The sequence below is a fragment of the Pseudorca crassidens genome, chromosome 14 (genome assembly GCF_039906515.1).
Source record: "Pseudorca crassidens isolate mPseCra1 chromosome 14, mPseCra1.hap1, whole genome shotgun sequence".
Taxonomy (NCBI): Eukaryota; Metazoa; Chordata; class Mammalia; order Artiodactyla; family Delphinidae; genus Pseudorca; species Pseudorca crassidens.
In genome coordinates this window covers 10,282,981-10,304,940 of record NC_090309.1, presented here as the reverse complement: position 1 = coordinate 10,304,940, position 21,960 = coordinate 10,282,981, and the positions used below count along the sequence as shown (strand labels likewise).

The following is a 21,960-nucleotide window of genomic DNA, read 5'->3' as shown; positions in this document are numbered from 1 at the left end:
GCACACTTTCTGAACTGTGCTCTGAAAACAAAGGCATCTGTAGTCAAATATGCTTGGAGCACCCAGGGTAGCAGTGAAAGCTGGATCTACCCAGTGTCCACACCCCACTTCTTCCTGAGCCACAGAACCCTGGCTTTATTCCAGGCACAGAGCACCCAGCCCAAAGAGCATGTTCCCAGCCTCCCTGTAGCTCCGTGTGGCCTTCTGATCAAGCGCTGGTCAATGAAATGTAAATTCAAGGTCTGGGAGTGACATGGTGGGGGGTGGGTTGTGGGGGGGTGTAGAGGCTGCTTTAAAGGAAGTTGCCTTAGCCAGGAGGGATATCAGTCCCTCCCAGCTGTTCCCCAGCCCGGAATGTCAATGTGATGACTGGACCTCCAACCCTCATTTTGTTCCAGGAGGCAATCACGAGGTTGGAAACCGCCAGAGTAAACAAAAGAGAGGAGGAGCCTGGGTGCTGTTGCTTCGTGGAACTGCCGGGCCAGCCCTGGATGACCAACCTCCAGTCTCACTTTATGTGAGACTACATTCCTGTTTTGGTTTACCCATTGTTATTTTGGATTTTCTGACGTAGTCAGTTGAATCTAATCTTAACAGAAACGGCTGGCATAGAAGACTTCCTTTTGGGAGACTCAGAGATCATATTAGCAAATGAGAGACAAATGAGAAGCTTTGCAATAAAGTAACCTATCATACGCAGAAGTCTAGAGACATCCCCTGAAGATCCCTGTCCCTTGGTTATTCAACAAACACTATTCTAGGCACTGCTGTGATGGGATTTTGCAGATGTAATTAAGGTTACTAATCTTCTGGCTTTAAGATAGAAAGCCAGTTCTGGAGCATCCAGGTGCGAGTCCCTAACCACAGACTGGGGAGAAGAGTCGGCCAGAGAGACGAGCTGGAAGAGGCAAGAGAAATATGATTGATGGGGAAGTCAGTATGGGAAGGATCGGAGGCACCATCGCCAGCTAAGGGATGTAGGGGCCCACGTATGGGAGCAGAGAGCAGCTGCTAGGATCTGCCTGAGGCTGACAGCCAGCCAGGAAGTGGGGACCCCAGCTTGAGGCACTGCTGCCCTCTCCTCTCCGTTTGGAAGCCGACGCTACCCTTCACTGCTCCACTGCCCTTTTTTTTCTTTTTTGGCGGTACGCGGACCTCTCACTGTTGTGGCCTCTCCCGTTGCGGAGCACAGGCTCCGGACGCGCAGGCTCAGCAGCCATGGCTCACGGGCCCAGCCGCTCCATGGCACGTGGGATCTTCCCGGACTGGGGCACGAACCCGTGTCCCCTGCATTGGCAGGTGGACTCTCAACCACTGCGCCACCAGGGAAGCCCTCCACTGCCTTTTGAAGGGACTGCTCCTTTGCCAACTATTTTGGACGTCATCTGCATCTGGAGGTGGTCCTCCTCTCTCCCCGGCGTGTGGAAGGTGCTGAGCCCGGAAAAGCAACTACCCAGTTCCCTCCTGCAGAGAGCGTCCTGCCTCCTAGAGGGTGGTCACTGCAGACATACTTCTCAGGGGCCTGCTGCAGGGGTGCAGGAGTGCCTGGGACCTCTTGGGTATCCGGGCGCTTCCTGTGTCCTCATACACGGTCTAGGGGGACGCTGACGCGTTCAGCCCCATCGTCAGCCTGGAGGACACACCAGCAGCACGGAAAAGGGGAAATGCTGCTGGCGTGGAGCCCCAGCAGGGCTTCGTGTGCCCGTCCGTGTCCCCAGTGCCTGTGACCAGGTTCATGGCCCGGTCTGCAGTGGGGCAGAGGAGGAAGGAGACAGGTGGGGCGGGGTTGGGGGGACAGGCAGGGCAGGTCTCGTGGCTGCTTCCAGCATGGAAGACGGGAAGCCAATGGGGTCTTTTCCCTGCCTCTCCTGTCCTTCCTCCTGACCTCTGGGGGTGGTCCTCTCCTGGGCACAGGTGGCCGCTCCTGGCTTGGTGCTCTGGCCCTGCCTCACCTACCTAGTCGTGGCTGTCACGAGAGGGAGTTTAAGTTCCAGAGCAGGGCTGAGCCACACAGGACAATGGCCCTGGCCTCCGCAGGGGGGACCTTTGACCTCTCAGGCTGGCTAGCATTACAAAGGCATCTTAGCTGTCTGACCTCATTATTGAGGTGCTACCTCAATAATGTGCTACCTTGTGGTCAGCTGGCCCATTATGGTCTTTTTGTTTCCACAAACAGTTATGAATCTAGGAATCTGTTTGTGAATTGCCTGTGAATAGTTCTCCTGGCTGCATTTCATGCTGCGGGTTTGAACTCCCCAGTCCAGTGGATTGAGATTCTTTCGAACCCTCACTCTGTTATCAGGACCACACACCATTCCTCCTGGTTTCGCGTAGTCGATGTTGAACAGGAAACAGGTTCTGATTCAGAGTAGGCAACACGCCACCTGAAACTACCCTGTGGACTTTAGATATCACTTTTCAACTCTCCACGATGTAACCCATCTGCTGGTCATGGTTGGGTGGGCTTATCTTTTGGGCTTAACCCCCCTCTTCCAGGTCTCCACTCCCGGGGAGCCTCTGCTTCTATAGCCTGTGTCCTCGCAGAGCTGTCTTAAGGGGACAGAGGGTGGAGCCATTTTTTCCTAGCTACAATATAGGACCTTCCTCTTTAAGACTTTTGGTCTGGACCTCCTGGGCACCTGAATGTGCCCAAGAGGAGACTCAGGGGTCAGACAGAGCTCCTGAGGGTCTGGTCAGTGGTGCTGTCACAAGCACCCAAGGGGAAGCAATGGACGCAGGGCACCTCCAAAGAGGGACCATCAACAACCTTCCCTGGCACCTACTGTGGTGATGGGAGGAGGCTGCACTGGAGAATAGGGCCAGCGGCCCTTCTCCAACCTGTGCCTCTTTCCCTTCTAAGTCAGGCTCTAGGGGAGGCGCCGCCGGCTCCTGCGGTGCTCCTGGACCTCACGACTCCCAAAATGGCCCCGAGGTTCTGCAAACCAGGCCTCTGTCTGTCTTCTCCCCAAGAGGCCATGGCCACAAGTGCCACAGGGTGAGGAGGGAGCTGATGTCAGTGTCAGATGAGGCCTGGGCCCTGACCTTGGAGAGAGAGGGCAGCCCAGGAAGTCTGGCTCAGGCCAGAAGATGCTGTCCTCCCAACTGACACAGAGATCAAGTCTTGAGGACATGGTGACCTTGAATCAAATTCAGTTTCAGACTCTCTGGCTGCAAGAAAATCTTATCTTCAAAGGTTTTGAAATCTGCTTTCCTCAAGCCTAGGGAAACATTTATGGAGAATAGTCGGTGTGCCGGGGACTGTACATGGGGCTGAGGAGATGGTGAAGGTGAATAAAATACAACCTGTTGGTACTTCCCTGGTGGTCCAGTGATTAAGACTCTGCACATTCAGTGCAGGGGCCCAGGTTCCATCCCTGGTAGGGGAACTAAGATCCCACATGCCGCATTGCACAGTCAAAAAAAAAATTAAGAAAAAACCCTAATGAATAAATACAGCTTGTTTATGTGGGGGAGACAGACTGGTGAACAAGTGATAGGGAAGCAGCCTGAAGGGGCCCCCAACTCAGCCTGGGGGAACGGTCCGGGGAGCCTCCTAGAAATGACCACCAAGCCAAGTCTTAGGGGATTAACAGAAGTGGGGTGCAAGATGGGAACAAGAGTGAAGAAGAGGGGATCCTGTGGCAGGAACAGGACAGAGGGGAATGTCACAGGGAGGGCAGAGCACTCGGGAAATTGCCGGGGGGACTGAGGTGGGACCAAGGGCCTGGTGAGCCAGGTTAAGGAATTCACTTCTATCCCGAGGCTGGTGCAAGAGCCATTGGAGGGTTTGACGCCGAGGAGTCACGTAGCCTGATACCCACTTTCGATGGTCCATTCTGAAGAAATGCCCAGGAGGGGGCACTGGAAGGACACTGCTGCGTGGCTGGATGCAGGTATGAGGGACGAGAAGCCAGGGATGCTCTCGTGGGTCTGGGTTTCCCCAGGTCTCCACCTCCACTCTCCCCTCCCTGACCTCAGGGCTGTGGGGTTTGGAGACCATCAAACTTCTGATGATGTTTGAAGTCAAGTGTGGGAAAGTGGCCCTGGGAAGTGTTCCCAAGGTAACAAGGGCCAGCTTATCCTAGATCAACCAGAGAATTTCCATGGGGCTTCCCTGGTGGCGCAGTGGTTGAGAGTCCGCCTGCCGATGCAGGGGACACGGGTTCGTGCCCTGGTCCGGGAAGATCCCACATGCCACGGAGCAGCTGGGCCCGTGAGCCATGGCCGCTGAGCCTGCGCGTCCGGAGCCTGTGCTCCGCAATGGGAGAGGCCACAACGGTGAGACGCCTGCGTACCGCAAAAAAAAAAAAAAAAAAAGAATTTCCATGGATGGTAGCGGGGCCCAGGAGCAGCGGGAGGAAGGGAGGTGCAGGTGTGCCCAGAAAGGCATGACTAAAAGGAGTGCGCAGGACAGAACCTCCTTTGGACCCCCTTCCCGACATCTGGAAGCCCTCCAGCCCTGCTGCCTGCCAGCCCCATGCCCTTAGAGGCTGCTGCAGGGGTATCCCCACTGCCGAGGGGCCCGGCCCCACACAGTCTGCTCGGTCTGTTCCTCCAAGGAATTCAATTCTAGCAGCAATTTCATCTCCTCCTCTGCCCAGCACCCAGGGCTGACCCCTGAGCCCCACCTGCTCTCCCAGTTAGGGCTGGGGGAGGGGAGGAGACTCAGGCTGACCAGCCAGCTTGATGATAGATTGTTCCATCAGGATCTGGCTCAGGAAGGAGGCTCTTGGCTTGGCCCCTGCCTCGGGAAAATCCCTTCTTCGATGCCTCACTTTGTCCACCTATCAAATAGGCAGATTCAGTATCTTTATCAACCCTCCTGGCCCTATGCTAGAAAAGAGGCTTGGTACGTTTTGTTTTTTTCTTGGGTGAACGCTTATCTTCAAAGTGCAGCGCTTTTATTAGAGACACAGGAAAACAAGAGCAGTAGCGACTGATTGCCTTAATTACAACAGTTGAGAAGAGTCTGGTGGGGAGACAGGACCTGGGGGCCTGGGCTGCGTATTTCCCAAAGCTCCAAGGGTTCCTAATCCTCCCCAGGAGGCTGGGACCTCAACTCTCCTACACTCTCTGGGGTGCACCCAAGTCAGAAAATACAAAAAAGCCTAAAGGGCATTTACTAAATCACAAAGGTGGATTATATCAACCTGGGAAAGGGCTATTTCCATGCTGCTGGTGGCGGGACTCGTTATTGATAGAAAGTGATGGCCGGGGGAGTCATTCCTTCTGACAGCTCACATTGGAGGAGGAGAGCGAAGAGGGGCAGGCAGGCTGTGGGGAGACCAGGCCTTCCTGATGGCAGCTTCCGGGAGGCCAAGACACCCCCCAGCACAGCTGCTGAGCTCAGGTGAGTTACATGGGAAGGGTGAGGGGTGGGTACGGCCTGTGTTTAGCTTTTCAGCACAGTCAGAGGGGGGAGGGGTCAGGGGCCTTCCCCCGTGACTGAGGTTGGGCTCCAGGGGTCAGTGCTGGCCCTGGACTGCACCCCCTGCCCTGGACCTGAGGAACTAGGGCACCCCCAGCCCATTCCCCACTGCAGCCGTGACCCTCATCTCTGAGTCACCCTTTGATGAGGTTCCGATTCCTGTCTGCACCCCGTTATTAACTGGACTCTTCCTTCCACAACTGTGTACTCTTATCCCCCGGCTCTGAGCAAACTGTGGGGGCAGCAGTGGGAAGCGTGGGCACTCTGCCGCAGACCCAGCCGTGACTTACACTTAAATCACTTCCCTACTGCAGACTCCCGTGAGCAGCCAAAGACCCCTGTGCCCCTCACACACCCCGCAGACCAGGGCTGAGCCGGGGGGACGCAGGGACAGGCCCAGCCTCTCCCTCCAGGGCTCCCATGGGGGCTGCTGTGGAAACTCACAAACTTCTAATACTTCTTTGAACGCAAGTAACGCATGCTTGTTGCACACACATTAGGAAGCACAGATGAGCAGAAGAGAATTAAAAATTGCCCGTGATTCCACCCGGAGATGATCATTGTTTTATGCCTTCACTCCGTGTATTCAGCCATTTGTCATCAGCTGTTCACACTTGTTAGTGCGCTGCGAGCATCGTTCAGGGCAAAAGAGCCATTTCCACATCATTTTCTTTAATGACAGCCCAGCTTGTGAGGTGGTCATTTCACCAATTTTTTCGCGGTAGTGCCATCGGGGCTGCTTCCTGTATCATGAATAACGTTGCCAGGATCATCTTCCATCCATTTAGCAATATTTTCCCCGACTGCTCAGCTACAGGCACCCTCTGGGTACTGGGCTTACAGCCACTGACAAAACAGAGGCCTGTGCAGACACATCTCTGGGCATATTCTTTTCTGTTTTTTTTTTAACATCTTTATTGGAGTAGAATTGCTTTACAATGGTGTGTTAGTTTCTGCTTTATAACAAAGTGCATCAGCTATACATGTACATATAACCCCATATCTCCTCCCTCTGCGTCTCCCTCCCACCCTCCCTATCCCACCCCTCTAGGTGGTCACAAAGCACTGAGCTGATCTCCCTGTGCTATGCGGCTGCTTCCCACTAGCTATCGATTTCATATTTGGTAGTGTCTATATGTCCAGGCCACTCTCTCACTTCATCTCTGGGTATATTCCTGATAGTTCTTTCAGCTGATGACTGGATGGGACATTGCTGGGCACAGCTTTGCTGGGATTCACTCTCCCAAAGGATTGTGCCCATCTCAGTGGCCCTTCAGAGAGCCGCTCTGGACAAAGCCCTGTGGCCTCTGTGCTCCAGAATGACCTGGCATGGGCGCAGGCATGACCCTAGAAAACAGAGCAGGCCCCAGCGGAGTCTGGCCGCACTCCGGGCCAGACTTTCACGGGGTGGTTGTTTTCCCAGGCCCCAGATTTGGCGGCTGCGTCTGGGCGCAGGATGTAATAGTTGAAATTGGGCCATCCTAGATAACCCAGAGGTACTGAGGTGCCTTCCCCACCCAGCTCCGGAGGCAGCCCTCCCAGAAGCATCTGGGTAGGGGAGAGGGCGCCCAGGCTCCCACCCCAGGCCGCTGGGAGCGGGTCCGGACCAGGCCCTGCCCCCCACCCCACAAACCCCACCCCCAGCCCAGGCCTCCGCCCCTGCCCCGGCCGCGCTCCGGCGGGTGCCCAGGTAGCCCAAACCTGTCGGGCCGGTTTCGAGAGCAGCGGGACGGAGGCTGGTGAAGGATGCACGGCCAGCCCCGTGCGCGGCCCGCACTCTCGGCCGCCTGAGCCCCGTCCGCCCGGCCCGCAGCCCACCGGCCGACCCCATGGTGCGTGCGCCCGGCCTCCTGGCGGCCCTGCTGGGCCTGGGGCTGGCCCTGGCCCTGGCCCTGGCCCTGCGGCGGGTGGGCGCGGCGGACTGCGGGGCCCTCGGCCCGGCGGAGCGCCTGGCGTTCGCCCCGGCGGCCAAGACCCGCTGGCTGGCCCCTCGCGTCCGCGCGCCGGGGCCCCTGGACCCCCTCTACGGCACCGTGCGCCGCTTCCTCTCCATGGTGCAGCTCAACCCCTTCCCCGCCGGTGAGTGCGTCCCTCCCCCGGGCGGGCCTCGGCGGGTATTGGGTCCCCACTCTGCACCCTAATCTCCTCTCCACCGAGGGGCGCACCCACCGTCGGCAGGCACTTGGAGGGCAGGGTCCCCAGCACTCCCCAGCCCCATCTTCCTCCCCAGAAGGCCCGGGCACCCAGGGCATCACCTTGCTGTGTGACCTTGGCAAGCCCCTTTCCCTCTCTGAGCCGCGGTTTCTCTGTCCTAAGGTAGAGGAAGTTACAGGCAAAGTTCTCCAGCAGCGGGTTGAGCTTTTTCTCTGGGTCTGGTGGCGCCGTGCTGGCTGTGAGGACCAGGATGGGCAGCAGGACAGCTCCCAGCCCGTCGCCTGCCTCTTAGGGGAAGGGCTGCTGCTAGGCCAGGCCCCTTCTCTGCTTTTAACCGGGCTGCCGGCTTCCCCGCTGCAGGGCCTACCTGGGGGGCGCAGGAGGAGGGGGGAGCCAGGCCTCCCTGCAGACACAGCCTCCTGTAGCCCGGCTGAGGCACGAGGGCTCCGGGCTGTGGTGACACTGCCTTCTCCGAGGGTGCCGAGGTGGTGGGAGGACACCCTTCGGAGAGCCCACCTTTGCCTGGCAGCGGGGGTGGACGCAGGGGCAGGGCAGTCACTGCCCCCAGACCCAGCTCGACTCTTTTCCTAGAGCTGATAAAGGCCTTGCTGAATGAGCCATCCTCCGTGAAGGCGGATGAGGTGAGCGGCCGGGGGGCGCTGCCGGGGGAAGGCGTTCAGCGGTGAGCACGAGGGACCGGAGAAGGAGAAGGGCCTCGTCGGCTCAGCCCACTTGCTGGGTGTGCCCCGGGGTGGGGTTTCTGGCATCCCTTCCCCTTTTCCGTGAGCACTGCAGTCCGCGGACCTGATTTCTAACCACGGCTCTGCCCTTCAGCGGCTGTGGGGTTTGCAGGGAGCCCTAGCCTCTCTGGACTTCAGTGTCCTTTGTTTGTAGGATGGTAACACGGTGCCCCTCACAAGAGTTAAAGGAGATGTGAGATGTGTGCATAGTGCCCCCGCCGCCCCGCCCCCGAGTGTGCCTCCCTCCCCTTGGGTTTCCCTCTAGAGTCAGGCGGGAGAGGGCTGGGATGGCAGGATCAGGACAGCCCCTCATGCCTTGCTGCCCTGCCCAGGTGGTGCAGTATGAGGCAGGCTACGTGGTGTGTGCCGTGATCACCGGCCTCTACCTCCTGGTGGTACCCGCCGCTGGGCTCTGCTTTTGTTGCTGCCGCTGCCGCCGGCCCTGTGGTGGCCGAGTGAAGATGGAGCACAAGACGATGGCCTGCGAGCGAGGCACCCTCATGGCCTTCCTGCTGCTGACCACCCTCGTACTGCTGTGAGGGGCGCCCAGGTCAGGCGGGAGGCGTGGGCCGAGGCCCAAGGTGTCCACAGGCATCCAGCCAGCCCCTTGCTCTTCCCCCATCCCTGCAGGATCGGCGTGGTCACTGCCTTTGTCACCAACCAGCGCACGCATGAGCAGATGGGCCCCAGTGCCAAGGCCCTGCCGGAGACTCTGCTCAGCCTCCGGGGCCTGGTCTCCGATGTCCCCCAGGTGAGTGCCAAGTAACCCCGCACGTGCCCCCATGAGCGCCAGCCGTGGGCGGGACAGAGCAGGGTAGGTCCTGCAAATTCGTGCGTAGCCTGCGCATTAGAGAGGGTGCCCCTTCCAGCACGCACCTGACTGCCCCCTGCTGGAGAGTCCCTGTAATCCATGACGGCACCCATGGTATTCTCAGGACAGACGCCCAGTTGTGGCGGGTAGTGGGGGAATAAGGGCTGGGGAAGGGCCAGGAGCCGGGGTGTCCGGGGACAGGAAGGAGCAGCCTCGCGGCCCTGTGTTTGCCTAGGAGCTGCAGGCCGTGGCACAGCAATTTTCCCTTCCTCAGGAGCAAGTCTTGGAGGAACTGAATGGTGAGGATTCCAGCTCAGGCCTGCCTTGGGGAGGCCTCTCATCCCCTCATCCCGGGCTCCACCTGGGAACACCCTCGCAGAGGCGGGGATAGGGTCCAGCTGGGGAGCACGGCGGCCGCTCTGCCGCAAGACCACCCTCCGGAACCCAGGGGAGGAGGATGGTTGGCTGGGGAGGCCCCTAGTCTCCTGGGGGCCAGCCCTGCAGACTGCCCTGCGCTCTCCAGGTGTCCACAGGAGCATTGGGAACACGATCCACACACAGCTCCAGAGCACCGTGTATGAGGTCCTGGCCTCTGTGCTCAGCCTGGGCCAGGGTGAGTGTCGCTGGGGGGCGCCCCGCCCTCGCCCAGCCCTGCATTTCTTACACTGTCAGCGGTCCGCCCCTGACTTTCTCACGGCTTTATCCTAGGATCCCTTGTGGCACCTTTGCCCACTCCTGGCTTAACGTGCCCCAGGGCAGTTTCCATTATAACCACAGAGATTAAGGACCACCGGTCCCCTGGGTTTGGGAGGGAAAGATGTTCTGCCTCCTGCAAGGTCTCCAAGGATGCTGTAGCAGTGGAGACCACTCAGTCCAAATGTGGGTCTCGCAGCCCTGCAGGTCTCCGTGGACCACCTCCGAGCCCTGAACGCCACCTCCGTGGAACTTCAGGAGGGACAGCAGGCCCTGGCGCCGGCTGTCCAGGGGCACCGGGAGCGCCTCCTGGCCCTGCTGCAGGAGCCCAGCTGCCGGGGCTGTGCAGAGGCCCTGGACAGAGCCCACGCCTTGGAGCTGGGAGCTGACTTCAGCCAGGTGCAGGCCCAGGCCTGAGGCCCCTTGGGGTGAAAGGGGTTGCTCTGCCCGCTGCCCCAGGAATCCCTGGGCAGCCTCTGTTCCGGCTGTTTCCTGAAGCGGACTCCTGATCCCTCTCCCTGGGCTGCCCCTGCCCTCTCCACGCACCCAGAGTTAACGATGGTCATCCTGGCAGTGGAGTGAGAGCTTCCCTGGGCCACGCGCTGTGTCGTGAGCCTCGTGTGACTTTGCTTCTTGAGTTCTCACTGCCACCCAGGGCCTTCGAGGCTGTGGTGGTCCCCATCTTGCACACGAGGACACAGTATTCAGAGGCCTCTGCCCCCGTCCTTCCCCAAGGACCCCTCCCAGGCCTCTCTGTGGACTTTGTCATAAGAAGCTCCTCAAACCGTTTCAGGTGCCCTCTGTGGACGAAGCCCTGCACCGGCTGAAAGGCGTCCCAGAGGCCAGCTTCTCCAGCGTGGTCCAGGAGGTGAGTGCCTGCCCCAGTCTGCCCGACTTCTTCGCAACCTGGCTGGGAACTCGAATGTGAGGGGCCTCAGTTTTTCTCCTTTGGGGTGGGAACCCAGTTGAACCTAAGACTTGGGTCACATCAGGGCCTCGCCTACCCCGTGGCGCCCTGGGCTGGAGCCTCGCGATGCTGGTCCTTGTGTGCACGGGGTCTGGTGGGGGAGGCAGGCCTGGAGCTCAGAAGGAAGAGCTAGGACCCTCGGGGGGTGGGGTCTGGGGATGGCCAAGGAGCGAGCACACAAGCTGAGCCCCAGACGACAGGCGGGCTCTCCTGGGTGGAGACGGGCTGTGGGAAAAGGTGCAGCATGAGTCAGCGCCTGTGACCCAGGGCCTGGAAAATGCCGGGGTTGGGGAAACGGTGAGTCAGTCGTGCTGGGTAACTAGAGCAGAGTGTTCCAGGAGGAGGGAAATAGGGCCTGAGGCTGGAAGAATAGACTGGAGCTGGACTTCAGGGAAATAGCCCTGGTGGTCCTGTGCAGAGTGGCTGGGAGAGATGAGAGGATGGCTAGGAGTCTACTGCAACAGTCTAAGCAAGAGGGGCGGGGAAGAAAGGAGCAATGTTTGGGGGAATTGAGTCAGGCCAGGCTGAGGGAGGGGAGAAGAAGGCACTGACTAAGAGAGGAAAGGGAAGCCTGTTTCCTGATTTCCTGGTCTGGGAGCACCGAGGGGGGATGCTCTCCCACTGGACCTGGCATGCAGGGGTCCCCCAAGCTAGGACACCCGGGCGGACAGCAGGAGGCACAGCTGCATTTGCTTCCGGCAGGAGAACAGTACCTTCAACGCCCTCCCGGCTCTGGCTACCTTGCAGACGGCCGACGTGATCAGAGGTGAGGCCCCGCCCAGGGGCCAGGCTGGCTGCCTAGGATGCCCCCCAACCCAGCCCTACCGACGAGGCTTGTTGAGAGAGGAGTGGGGTAGTGGGGTGGGGAAGGTGAAGGCTGTCCTCCTGGCTGGACCTGGACAGAGAGTGAACCATCTCTGTGCATCCCAGATGTTCTTCCTGTCCATCCGTCTCCTCCCTGGGCCCCTGGGGGTCTTCCCCATCCCATAAGCCCCTGCTGCTTTGGGCAGAGCTGAAGAAGGTGGTGGCCCAGCAGCCTAGAGAGCTAAGGACACTGGCCGAAGCGTTCCCAGGCTGGGAGGCGGCTTCTCGCTGGAGCCAAGCACTGGAGGAGATGGAACAGTGCAGCCGCCCCTACCTGAAGGAGGTGCAGAGATATGAGAAATACAGGTGCCTGGGAACCCGTGGGCGTGGGTGGAATGGGCAGCTCAGCTTCTCAGCCACCCTGGAACCAATTTCCAGCCCTCATCAACCCTCCTTATACTAAGTCTCCGCCTCCATTTAAGCCAAGATCCCTCTCTCGTTGGGCCTCTGTGTCCCCACCTTGGCTGTGTGCCCTGGGGATCTGAGCCTGGGGACCCTGTGGGAAGTCACACTTCTAAAGCCTCAGCCTCGGGGTAGTGGCCCCACCCAGCCACTAGGTCCTCCACCAGCCCCTCCTGTGCCCACTACTGCCCTTTCCGTGACGTCCCACCTTCTCTGTGGCAGGTGGATGGTGGGCTGCCTGCTGTGCTCTGTGGTCCTGCTTGTGGTGGTCTGTAACCTGCTGGGCCTCAACCTGGGCATCTGGGGGCTCTGTAACAGGGAAGACCCCAGCCACTCGGAAGCCAAGGGCAAGGCTGGAGCCCGCTTCCTCATGGTGTAAGAAGGGCTGGGGAGAGGGGGAGGGTCTCTCCCCCTGCCCCCGGGCTGGCACATTCCTCTCATGCCCATGGATAGCTTCTGGTGTAGCTGCAGGAGCGAGTCCTGGGGATCAAAAGACTGAGCTGTGGTCTGGCTCTGGGCTGACTTGCTGGGTGGCCCTGGGCAAATTATAACCCACCTGGGCCTCAGTTTGTATAAAAGGGTTGGCCTAGAGCAGGAATGCAAATAAGAAGCACTTCCCCTTCCCACACCAGTGGCAACTTTAATAATTAATGGGCACCTTTTCTCTCTGAGCCCAGATACAGCCTCAGAATCCTGCTTAACCCAGTGTCCAGGCAGCACTACCATTAGGAGGTGGCACCAGAGGTAGAATCTGTTTGCCAGCCCTGAACTAGATAGTCTCTAAGGCCAGGGTTGCCACATTCAGTTGTGCAGGAGGGTCACTGTATAAAGGTGCCTGGCCAAAGGGGTGAGTGAAATCCAGCCCATGTTTCACTCTCCAAGCCTCAAATCCTGGCATGGGGCCACGCCTGTCTCACAAAGAAGCCTTGGTCAGTGGCACAGGTCCTACTCAGATGCTGTAGGTTGCTGCCTCTGCTGGTGGGTCATGGCTGGCCATGCCAGGTGGCCCCGTTGAGGCTGAGCTCTGGAGCTAGTCACCTCCATGTGTCCTCGGCCCAGAGGCCAGCAGCCCTGGCTCTTTGAGCAGAACAGCTGTGCTCTCCTCTAGGCTGCCAGGGCCAGCCAGGGCAGCAGCGGTAGAGTGGGGATGGGGGAGGATGAGGTGGGGCCGGTGAGCAGTTCTGAGTCCTCTCTCCTGCCCCGGGGCTGACTCACTGACCATGCTGGCCCCGGGATGGAGATGGGGATGGAGCGCACGGTCCAGGGCATCCTCCCTCCTGTCTCAAGCCTGTCCCTCCGCCTTCCCCAGGGGTGTGGGCTTCAGCTTCCTCTTCGCCGCGCCCCTCATCCTCCTTGTCTTCGCCACCTTCCTGCTGGGCGGCAACGTGCAGACCCTGGTGTGCCGGAGCTGGGAGAGCGGGGAGCTCTATGAGGTGGGCCTGCCCCACTCTGGGGCCCAGAGGGACGAGGAGAGAGCTGTGGGCAGAGCAGGAGGTTTAGAAGGAAGTAGGAGCCCGAGAGGTTAGAAGGGAGAGAGAGACAGGAGGAATGATGGAAACGGCCAAGGAAAGAGATGGAAAACCACCAGTGAGAGAAAAGAGCCAGTGAGTCCCTGGAAGGCTGCCCAGGCCCCAGGCAGGGACCTCGAAGGATGGCCCCCAGACCTGAGGCCCTCTGCCCTCCTAACACTGAGTCTTGGAATTGGGGATCCTTGTTCCCTGTTGCACTGAGCAGGTGAGCCAAGATGCTGGCCTGGGTCCTCTGCTGAAGACAGGCCGGCCACCCTCCTGGAGAGTCACGGGGAGGGTCCCTGCCAGGATTTAGGGCCCTGGAGTGATCTGAGTTAGAGGCAGGTGTGGGCTGGAGTCCCAGGGTTGTGGTCTCTGCTGTGCCAGGGCAACGTGGGACTAGGCCCTGGGAAGCTGGGTGGCCTTGCCCCCCCACTCCCCGCTCCAGGCCCGTTCCTCTGTGTCCCATTCCCAGTTTGCAGACACTCCGGGGAGCTTGCCGTCATCCATGAACTTGTCCCAACTTCTTGGCCTGAAGAAGAACCTCAGCGTCCTCCTGGCCTATCAGTGAGCGGGTGTCTGGGCTGGGGGCCGGGGTGTGAGGAGGGGCTGAGGCGGGCATCCCATTAGGATGACGTCAGCCCCCACCTGCCTGCCTTCCTCTCATCTCTGATGCCTGTCATTCCTCCGCAGGCAGTGCAAGCAAGGGGCTGCGCTCTGGACGGTCCTGCAGCTCAATGACTCCTATGACCTGGAGAAGCACCTGGATATCAGCGAGGTGAGAGAACCTTCTGGAACACACTGGGGACCCTTCCTGCAGATCCCCCTCTTCTGGTCTTGCCTTGCTGGAGGGACCATCTCCTTGAACCCGAGAAGTCCACAAGAGCAGTTGAGGCGCCTCAGGGGCAGAGGACCCGGGTGCAAGCTCAGGACCTGGCCCAGGGCTAGAGCCCAGGGCAGCTTCCAGAGCGTGAATGCCTGGAGGCTCTGACCAGCTCTGAGCACTGCGCTCCCGGAAGAGCTGAACACAGGTGAGGTTGAGGCCGGACAGGGTGGTGACAGTGAGTGAGAGGACCAGGGTGTGTGTCCTGACTGAGGACAGGCATCGGTTTGGATGCTGCAGTGGGAGCGGGGTGGTTGGCGAGGGAGTGTGACAGTGAAAACGATGGTGATGAAGTTGGGTGCCACTGGAGGAGGGCTCCCCACAGCCTGTCCCCTAACCACTGGACTTTGTCAGAACTTGCTATGCAGAACTGGAGAGATTTACTCACACTGGCAAGAGACGGTTCTAGAACAAAGAAAAGGAAGTGCTCCTTCATGAGAGGAGACGTCCTTTGAGAACGCGGTTCTCCTAAGGGTGCACAGAAGCTGTAAAACACCCCCTCCTTTTCTCTCTTCGCGCCTAAATGAGGTGGGAGGAGAGCTGCCTTGGCTCCCAGGGTCCGCCAGGAGCCCTTCCCAAGCATATCCTGGGAAAACCACATTTCTCCCACCTGCTTCTCCCCCCACCCCTCCTAAACTGCTAACTCCTGATTCTGCCTTGTCTCCAGAAACCTTCCAACTCCTCTTGAGCCCACCACCTGCACCTAGTCCGCAGGCTAGCGTAGCCAAGTGGTCCAGATTTCAGTCCCAACTCCACGCCTTAAACTATAACCTGGGGCAGTTTCCTTAATGCCATAGCTGTCTCCTCTTTCAGCGTCTCTAATCAGAGGAGAGGTCCACTGTGCCGGCACTGCCCTGGTACAAGGCCACAGGGAGAAGGCTGGCCACAGAGGGCTGCAGCAGGGGGCCTGAGCAGAGGAGGCCCTGTGCCCTGCTGGCTGAAAGGGGAGGGCTCTCAGCCCTGGTCCAGCGAAGGGAGGGGTCCAGGTCACAGAAGAGTCTGGACAGATAGGGCTTCAGGTCCAGAGGGACTGGGCAGTCCTTGGGGGCCATCTGGCAACAAACCAAATGTGACCTTAGGAGAACTTGTCCTCGAAGGAGATAATAGTGAGCTGATGATGCAGAGATAATTAAGACAAGGTGTGCTTTCCCAGGCACCACGAGGACTCTGCCCGCCTTGAGACATCTCCTTTACCTGTGTGTTACTGGTGCCTGAAATGCTGCTCCAAGACCCCTGCCTCTGAGAGGATGGGTCTTTTCTCCCCCTGGGGAAGGCAGTGAGGGATGGCAAGAGGTGAGCTGAGCTGGGCTCCGTACTCTGAGGCTCCGCCCTGTCTTCAGCCTCTCACCTGTGAAACACTGGGGCTGAATTTCATGCCCTTTAAATCTCTCCCAGCAATGGTTGGAAAATGTCGAGTCCCTTTTTTTTTGCGGTACGTGGGCCTCTCACTGCTGTGGCCTCTCCCGTTGCGGAGCACAGGCTCCGGACGCGCAGGCTCAGCGGCCATGGCTCACGGGCCCAGCCGCTCCGCGGCATGTGGGATCTTCCCGGACCAAGGCACGAACCCGTGTCCCCTTCATCGGCAGGTGGACTCTCAACCACTGCGCCACCAGGGAAGCCCTCGAGTCCCTTTTTATTTTTATTTATTTATTTTATTTATTTATTTTTTTAACACCTTTATTGGGGTATAATTACTTTACAATGGTGTGTTAGTTTCTGCTTTATAACAAAGTGAATCAGTTATACATATACATATGTTCCCATATCTCTTCTCTCTTGCGTCTCCCTCCCTCCCACCCTCCCTATCCCACCCCTCCAGGCTCGAGTCCCTTTTTAAACTGTGCTCTGTCTTAGAAATGTGATTGGGTCTATTCACTCATTCATTCATTCACTCATTTTTACACATTCGACAAATTTGTACAGCCCCACCACGTAGGAGCCTCTGCTCTAGACGCTGAGGGTTTGGTAGAGTGGGCAGATGAGGTGCGGTTCTCGTGGAGCTGATGGCAGTAAACTAGTACCCAGATAAGTAAATAGCACACAGGTGCTGTGAAGACCTTAACACAAGGTGACGTGATAAAGATGGGCCGGGGAAGCTCTTTTTCTTCTGTGTGGCCTGGGAAGGTCTGTGCTGCTGTCCAGTAGCCAGATAGGCGCTGGAGGAGAGCTGGGTCTCGGTGGGGGTAAGGTGGAGTTGGGGATGGGTGGGGAGCAGAGGCCTGCTGGGAGCCTGTCTGGGGCTGGGAGTGTCCAGGGTAGGGGCCCTGGATATCCAGAAGGAGGGCCCTGAGGGCCTGCTGACCCCTCACTTAGGATAGCAGCTGTGGGGTCCTGGCTCACCCACAGAGCACGGCTCCACCCTGCTCCCTCCCTCCCAGTACACTGCCAAGCTGCAGCAGGAGTTGCAGAAGCTCAAAGTGGACGTGAAGAATCTGGACCTGCTGAGCCCAGCCGCCCGCCAGGACCTGGAGGCCCTGCAGAGCAGTGGGCTCGAGCGCATCCACTACCCAGGCTTCCTTGTTGAGGTCAGCAGTGGGCACCTCAGGCCAGACCACGGCAGAGCAGAGGGGCCCGCAGAGGAGCTGGGGGTCGGGGAGCTGTCTCACCTTGTCTTGGCCCTCCACCGTCCCTGGACCCCTCCCCCTCCACATGTCCCTGGGGCCTCTTCTGCCGGGGGTGTCTCCAGACCATGTGTCCCAGCTGCCAGCACCTGGGCTGGGCGAGAATGAACGTGCCTACACCCAACAGCGTGTGTTGCTGTCCGTGGTCCTGAACCCACTGCTGTGGCGAGTGCTGGTGGGACGTCACCTCTCCGTTGGGTTACACCAGAGGGCGCCTCATTGTTTTTTCTTTCCTAATGGAAAGTGTCTCATATGTTTCACAATTTCAGGTCAAACCCACTGTGACTGATGTGTCACAATAGACTCAGCTGGTGTGGGTGCTTTTGCAAAGACTGGGAATTCTGGGGCTGGGGGAGCCGGGGTTCATCCCCTCTTGGCCTCTCCTGTCCGTCTCCAGATTCAGAAGCCTGTGGTGAACATCAGCGTGGAGAAGCTGGCCCAGGAGCTGGAGGGACTGGCCCAGACCCAAGTGAGAAGGGAGCAGAGACCCCACTTGGCAGGCTGGAGCCAGGGGCCTGGGAGGGGGGACGGGGTGGGAGTGCCTGGATTGGGGAGGGGACTGAGGGCCCCTGTCACCGAGGGCTGAGACTCTGGATCCCCGGCTGGGGTGAAGGGTTCTGTAGCATCAGATGCTACATCTGACATCGCACAGCTGGGCAAGCATCGCTAGGTGCACACCGCTTGTGGAATCTGCTGGGACAGATGCTGTGAGGACAGCTCGACGGATCAGATATCATGACAGTTGCCTCTAGAAGCTTCAAATGGACTGGGAAAAGTAGCACTTTGTATTTATAAATATAGAGAGTTTAAAAAGTTCTCTTCAAGACATCTCATAGACACCCCTCCCCTACCCCCCACGATGCGCAGAGCAAGCTAGGGCCGGACCTGGAACTTGGGCTCAGGCCCCCAAACCCAGATCTGGCCAAGGAACTTAAGGAGGCCTCAGTTTTCTGCCTCTGAGGCCAACCTCTGATTCCAGCGCTTTCCACATCCCTCCAGTATGTCTGGTTGAACGGTTTGGTGAAGGATGTGTCGTCAAAGCCTGTCTCGGCCCGGGCAGAGTGCCATTCTGATATGTCTCCCCTCAGGGCAATACTGTGCTGGCGCAGCAGCTGCAGAAGGAGGCCCAGGGGCTCAGAAACCTCCGTCAGGAGAAGCTCCTCCTCCAGCAGAGGCTTGTGGTAAGTCTGGAGGCTCAGGGAGTCCGGGACCTGGAGAGGAGATGCAGGCAGGGGGCAAGGAGGAGGAGAGGGATGCTGGGAACCCTCCCTCCTACCAGTTCCTTCCCCTGACCAGCCCTGATCTCTTTTTCACAGGCTAAGCTCAACCTCAGTGTCCATGCCCTGGCATCCTCTGCCCCACTTCTCCAGGTGGCTGCTGGGGATGGATGGGGTGGGGGGGAGCAGGTGGGCAGCAGAGGGAGCAAGAACGTGCGGGCCCAGCTGGCTTGGGACCTCACCTGCTCTACCCAGGCCCACTGGAAGTTGAGGGTGGGGTGGGAAGATCCTTGAGGACCGCCATATGTGTCCTCTGTCCTTAGGGCCTAACACCACCCACCCCAAGGTGAGTATGTTGTGTGTCGTACGTTGAGTTAATGAATGGATGACTGAATGAGTGGCTGTTCCCTGACCGAGCCCCTCTCCTCTCCCCCAGCTGGAGACCTCAGATGTCCTGGACAGAGTCACTCACCTGAAAGGAGAGCTGCCTACCTGGGCCACCCGTATACTGAAGAATGTGAGTGGGAGGATGGGGCAGGGCTTGGGGGTGGCTTCAGAGTCAGAGGTGAGTTGAAGGGTTAAGGCTCGCAGGGCTCCCACCCCAGGATTCTCCAGCCCTGCCGCCTCACCGTGGCTCCCAGGAAGGCCAGCTTGGCCTGTCCTGTTGGTGCCAGGCATGGGGGGCAGGGGTGCTGGCCCTGGGACTCCGACCAGCCCAGGGCTCCTCTCTTCCCTGCAGGAAACTGAGTGTTTCCTGACCCGGGAGATGGGCTACTTCTCCCAGTACGTGGCCTGGGTGAGAGAGGAGGTGAGTGTGGGCTCAGACCCTCCTGGCCTCAGGCAAGCTTCCAGCGGTACCAGCTGTTCGACCTCCTCTGCCCCCTGAGAGCCCCTGGGGGTGCCCTAGGCCTTCAGGATTGAACCCAAACTCCCAAACCTGGCATCTGGCTGGCTGGGTTCTGCCCATCCCCCAAACTCTGCCATAGCCCTTCTCTGAGGCCTGAGCGTGGACCGGGCTGTCTACCACCCACACTGGACTGGCAGGGGTCTCGCTTAACCCTGAGTGTGTCTGTACATGCGTGTGCGAGTATGTGTGTGTGCAAGTATGTACGTGTGTGCAGTGCATTGTGTGTGTGTGCACACGTGTTGCCTCCCAGTGAGAGTGTGACTTAGAGAACAGCTCTGGGCACACAGTAGGGGCTTAACCCAGGCTGGTGAACAGGGTGGGAAAGGCAGGAGGTGAGCGATGAGCTGATGGCAGTGTGTCCTCCCTTCTCTGTGTTGCCACATCCGTGTGTCTGTGTACAGCTGTGCAGTGGCTCCCCACTGTGTCCCTGGGCCTGTCTGTGTCCCTGTCAACCTTCCTCTGAGCCCCTGTGGGTCTGGGTGTGTCTGCATGTACCTGCCTCACGTTGACACCACAGGTGACTCAGCGCATCGCCACCTGCCAGCCCCTCTCCACAGCCCTGGACAATGGCCGTGTGATCCTGTGTGACATGGTGGCTGACCCCTGGGTGAGTGCCCCCCAGCCCATCAGGGCTCGTGGACGTGGAGGCCCCCACGGGAGGGGCAGCGTGAGCGGGGCCCTGCCCTGGGCCTACACCCCCGCCCTTTCCCTCAGCTCTGAGAATGCGTCCCCGTGCCCCACACTGAGTCAGCGGGGGGACTGGGGGTGCCCAGACGCAGTGCGCTGACCTCACCTCCTCTGCTCCAGAACGCCTTCTGGTTCTGCCTGGGCTGGTGCGCCTTCTTCCTGATCCCCAGCGTCATCTTCGCTGTCAAGACCTCCAGATACTTCCATCCCATCGGGAAACGCCTCAGGTGAGGAGGCTGCCAGGCCTGTGGGGTGCAGCAGGGGCCCAGGCAGGAGCCCTTCCGGCTGCTGGGCCCGGCCCCTGCTGCACGCCATCTTGAGACCTCCAGGCAGGGGAGGCTTACGCCTAACCCTGAAGTCACACAGTCTGAGGAGCTCCAGGGCCAGAAAGTTCTTCCATGTGTCTACCCTGAATCCTTCTTGCTGCAACACATCCACCAGACCTAACTTTTGGGCACCCTTGCTACCCCTGAAGAGCTTCTGAGGCAGGAAATTCCGGGCTCTGGGCTTGTTCCTGTGTCGGGGCTGAGGGCCTGGGCCTGGGGGCCTCACTCACTCACTCCCTGTGATGCTGCAGCGCCAGCAGCTCTGAGGACACTCAGCCCTTCCACATCCCCCGTGTCACCTCCCTGAAGCTCTAGGACCGCAGTGAGTGAGTTTCCCCCTGCTTTACTCCTTGGTGCCAAGGGTGGGGCTGAGAAGGGAAGGGAAGGGTTTGGGTTCTGGGGTCTCCAGGGCCCAGGAGAGCAGGAAGGTTCTGGGACTTGGCTGGGACTGATAGGCCTGAGCTCAGCTCCTCCCCTCCCTCCCCTCCCCTCCCCTCCCCTCCCCTCCCCTCCCCTCCCCTTCCTTCCCTTCCCTTCCCCCTCCCCTCCCCCCTCCCCTGTTTGTTCTTAATCCACAACAGGGATATGGACGCAAGGTGATGCATGGGGCTGCCTGCCTTCCCTGCTGACTTTGCCTGGACCAGAGGATTTCTGTCGCTTTTGCCACCAGAGCCCAGGCTGGCATCCAGGCCTGGATTGTCCCCTAATTCCAGTTACCTGAGCCCATCTTGCTACTCCCTTTGCACCCCTTTCTGCTCACGACCCCTTCATTCATGCTCAAAAACACACTTACCTTCTGTTGAATCTCAGAGCAAACAGGTTCCTCCAGGTGTGTCTCCCTCATCCTCCTTGCTGCAATATATTAGCTCCAGGAAGAGCCTGTTCTCCACCTAGTGGAACCTCGTCTTCAGCCCCTTGGGCAGGACAGAGGCCCTGGCCAGCCCCACTCTGTCCCATCTGCCCCTCCCCCTGCCCATGCCTCCCACACGTCTCCAAGCTCCTTGCCCCTTTACCTCCTCTCCTCTGACCCCCCACTTGCCCCACTTCACTCTGTCCCCTCCCCAGCCCCCACTCCCTCCCCCCAGGGAAGCCCTTTCCCCCCCTTTGTCCCCTCTTCACCTGTCCCCTTACTACCTGTCGGCCACAGGGACCCCTCCTGCCACCAAGCAGGCCAGGGGCCACCATGGCCTGGGCCCGGGCCGGCTGCAGGCTCTGCCTCGTGGCCCCTGAGCGCTCTGCTGCTCAGGGGGTGGGACCCTCCACAGACCCCGGCCTGGATGTCTGGCCCCCAGGGGGTGTGGGAGGCCCGTGTGAAGGCTGAGCCCCCGTCTGCACCTTGGGCTGGAAGTCACACTGCTGTCCCTCGCCTTAGGGAGCACTGACTCCCTAAGAAGGGACCTGGGATGTGGGCTGGAGCAGGGGCTCCCCCTCAGCTCCCAAGAAGGTAGCCTCTTCGACAGTCACCACCCAGCTTTCCAGGAGAGATCTGGTGGCCACAAGAGGATTTGGCACTGTGGCCCTTACCTTTTCTATCCTATGCCCCTGACTGGGCATCACCCCTGGTCCATCCCTGTGCCCTCCCTGCATGCTGGACCCTGAGTTCCAGAAATGGGGAGGAGGAGGGGAGAGAAGAGGTGGACAGGACGGATCCATTAAAGTGTTCTCACCTGGCTAAATCTTGGCCTTGGATCCTTCCGCTCTCCCAGGTAGGGCCCTGGATGGGGTTGGCGCTTAGTGAGTGTTTGTGGAGAG

General features: G+C 59.3%; 1 protein-coding gene across 10 annotated transcripts; it reads left to right on the top strand.

Moving 5' to 3' along the window:
• The first annotated feature begins 379 nt into the window (after nucleotides 1-379).
• On the top strand, nucleotides 380-21,884 carry PROM2 (prominin 2). 10 transcript variants are annotated; one of them, XM_067704311.1, is made up of 25 exons: nucleotides 380-517; nucleotides 3,763-7,507; nucleotides 8,174-8,223; nucleotides 8,655-8,857; nucleotides 8,953-9,073; nucleotides 9,369-9,432; nucleotides 9,657-9,746; nucleotides 10,026-10,225; nucleotides 10,620-10,694; nucleotides 11,496-11,559; nucleotides 11,804-11,963; nucleotides 12,282-12,434; nucleotides 13,369-13,492; nucleotides 14,043-14,134; nucleotides 14,261-14,345; nucleotides 16,829-16,975; nucleotides 17,469-17,540; nucleotides 18,160-18,252; nucleotides 18,388-18,441; nucleotides 18,725-18,805; nucleotides 19,028-19,096; nucleotides 19,713-19,802; nucleotides 20,003-20,109; nucleotides 20,460-20,534; nucleotides 20,790-21,884. In XM_067704311.1, exons 2-24 carry the CDS (start codon nucleotides 7,258-7,260, stop codon nucleotides 20,521-20,523), a joined length of 2,508 nt encoding a protein of 835 aa, XP_067560412.1. In that variant the 5' UTR covers nucleotides 380-517; nucleotides 3,763-7,257; the 3' UTR covers nucleotides 20,524-20,534; nucleotides 20,790-21,884. The 10 variants fall into 10 exon arrangements, with proteins under 10 accessions (XP_067560412.1, XP_067560415.1, XP_067560414.1 ...); XM_067704313.1 differs by having other exon boundaries at nucleotides 388-1,775; nucleotides 9,408-9,432; XM_067704312.1 differs by having other exon boundaries at nucleotides 389-1,775; nucleotides 20,460-20,530.
• The last annotated feature ends 76 nt before the right edge of the window (nucleotides 21,885-21,960 follow it).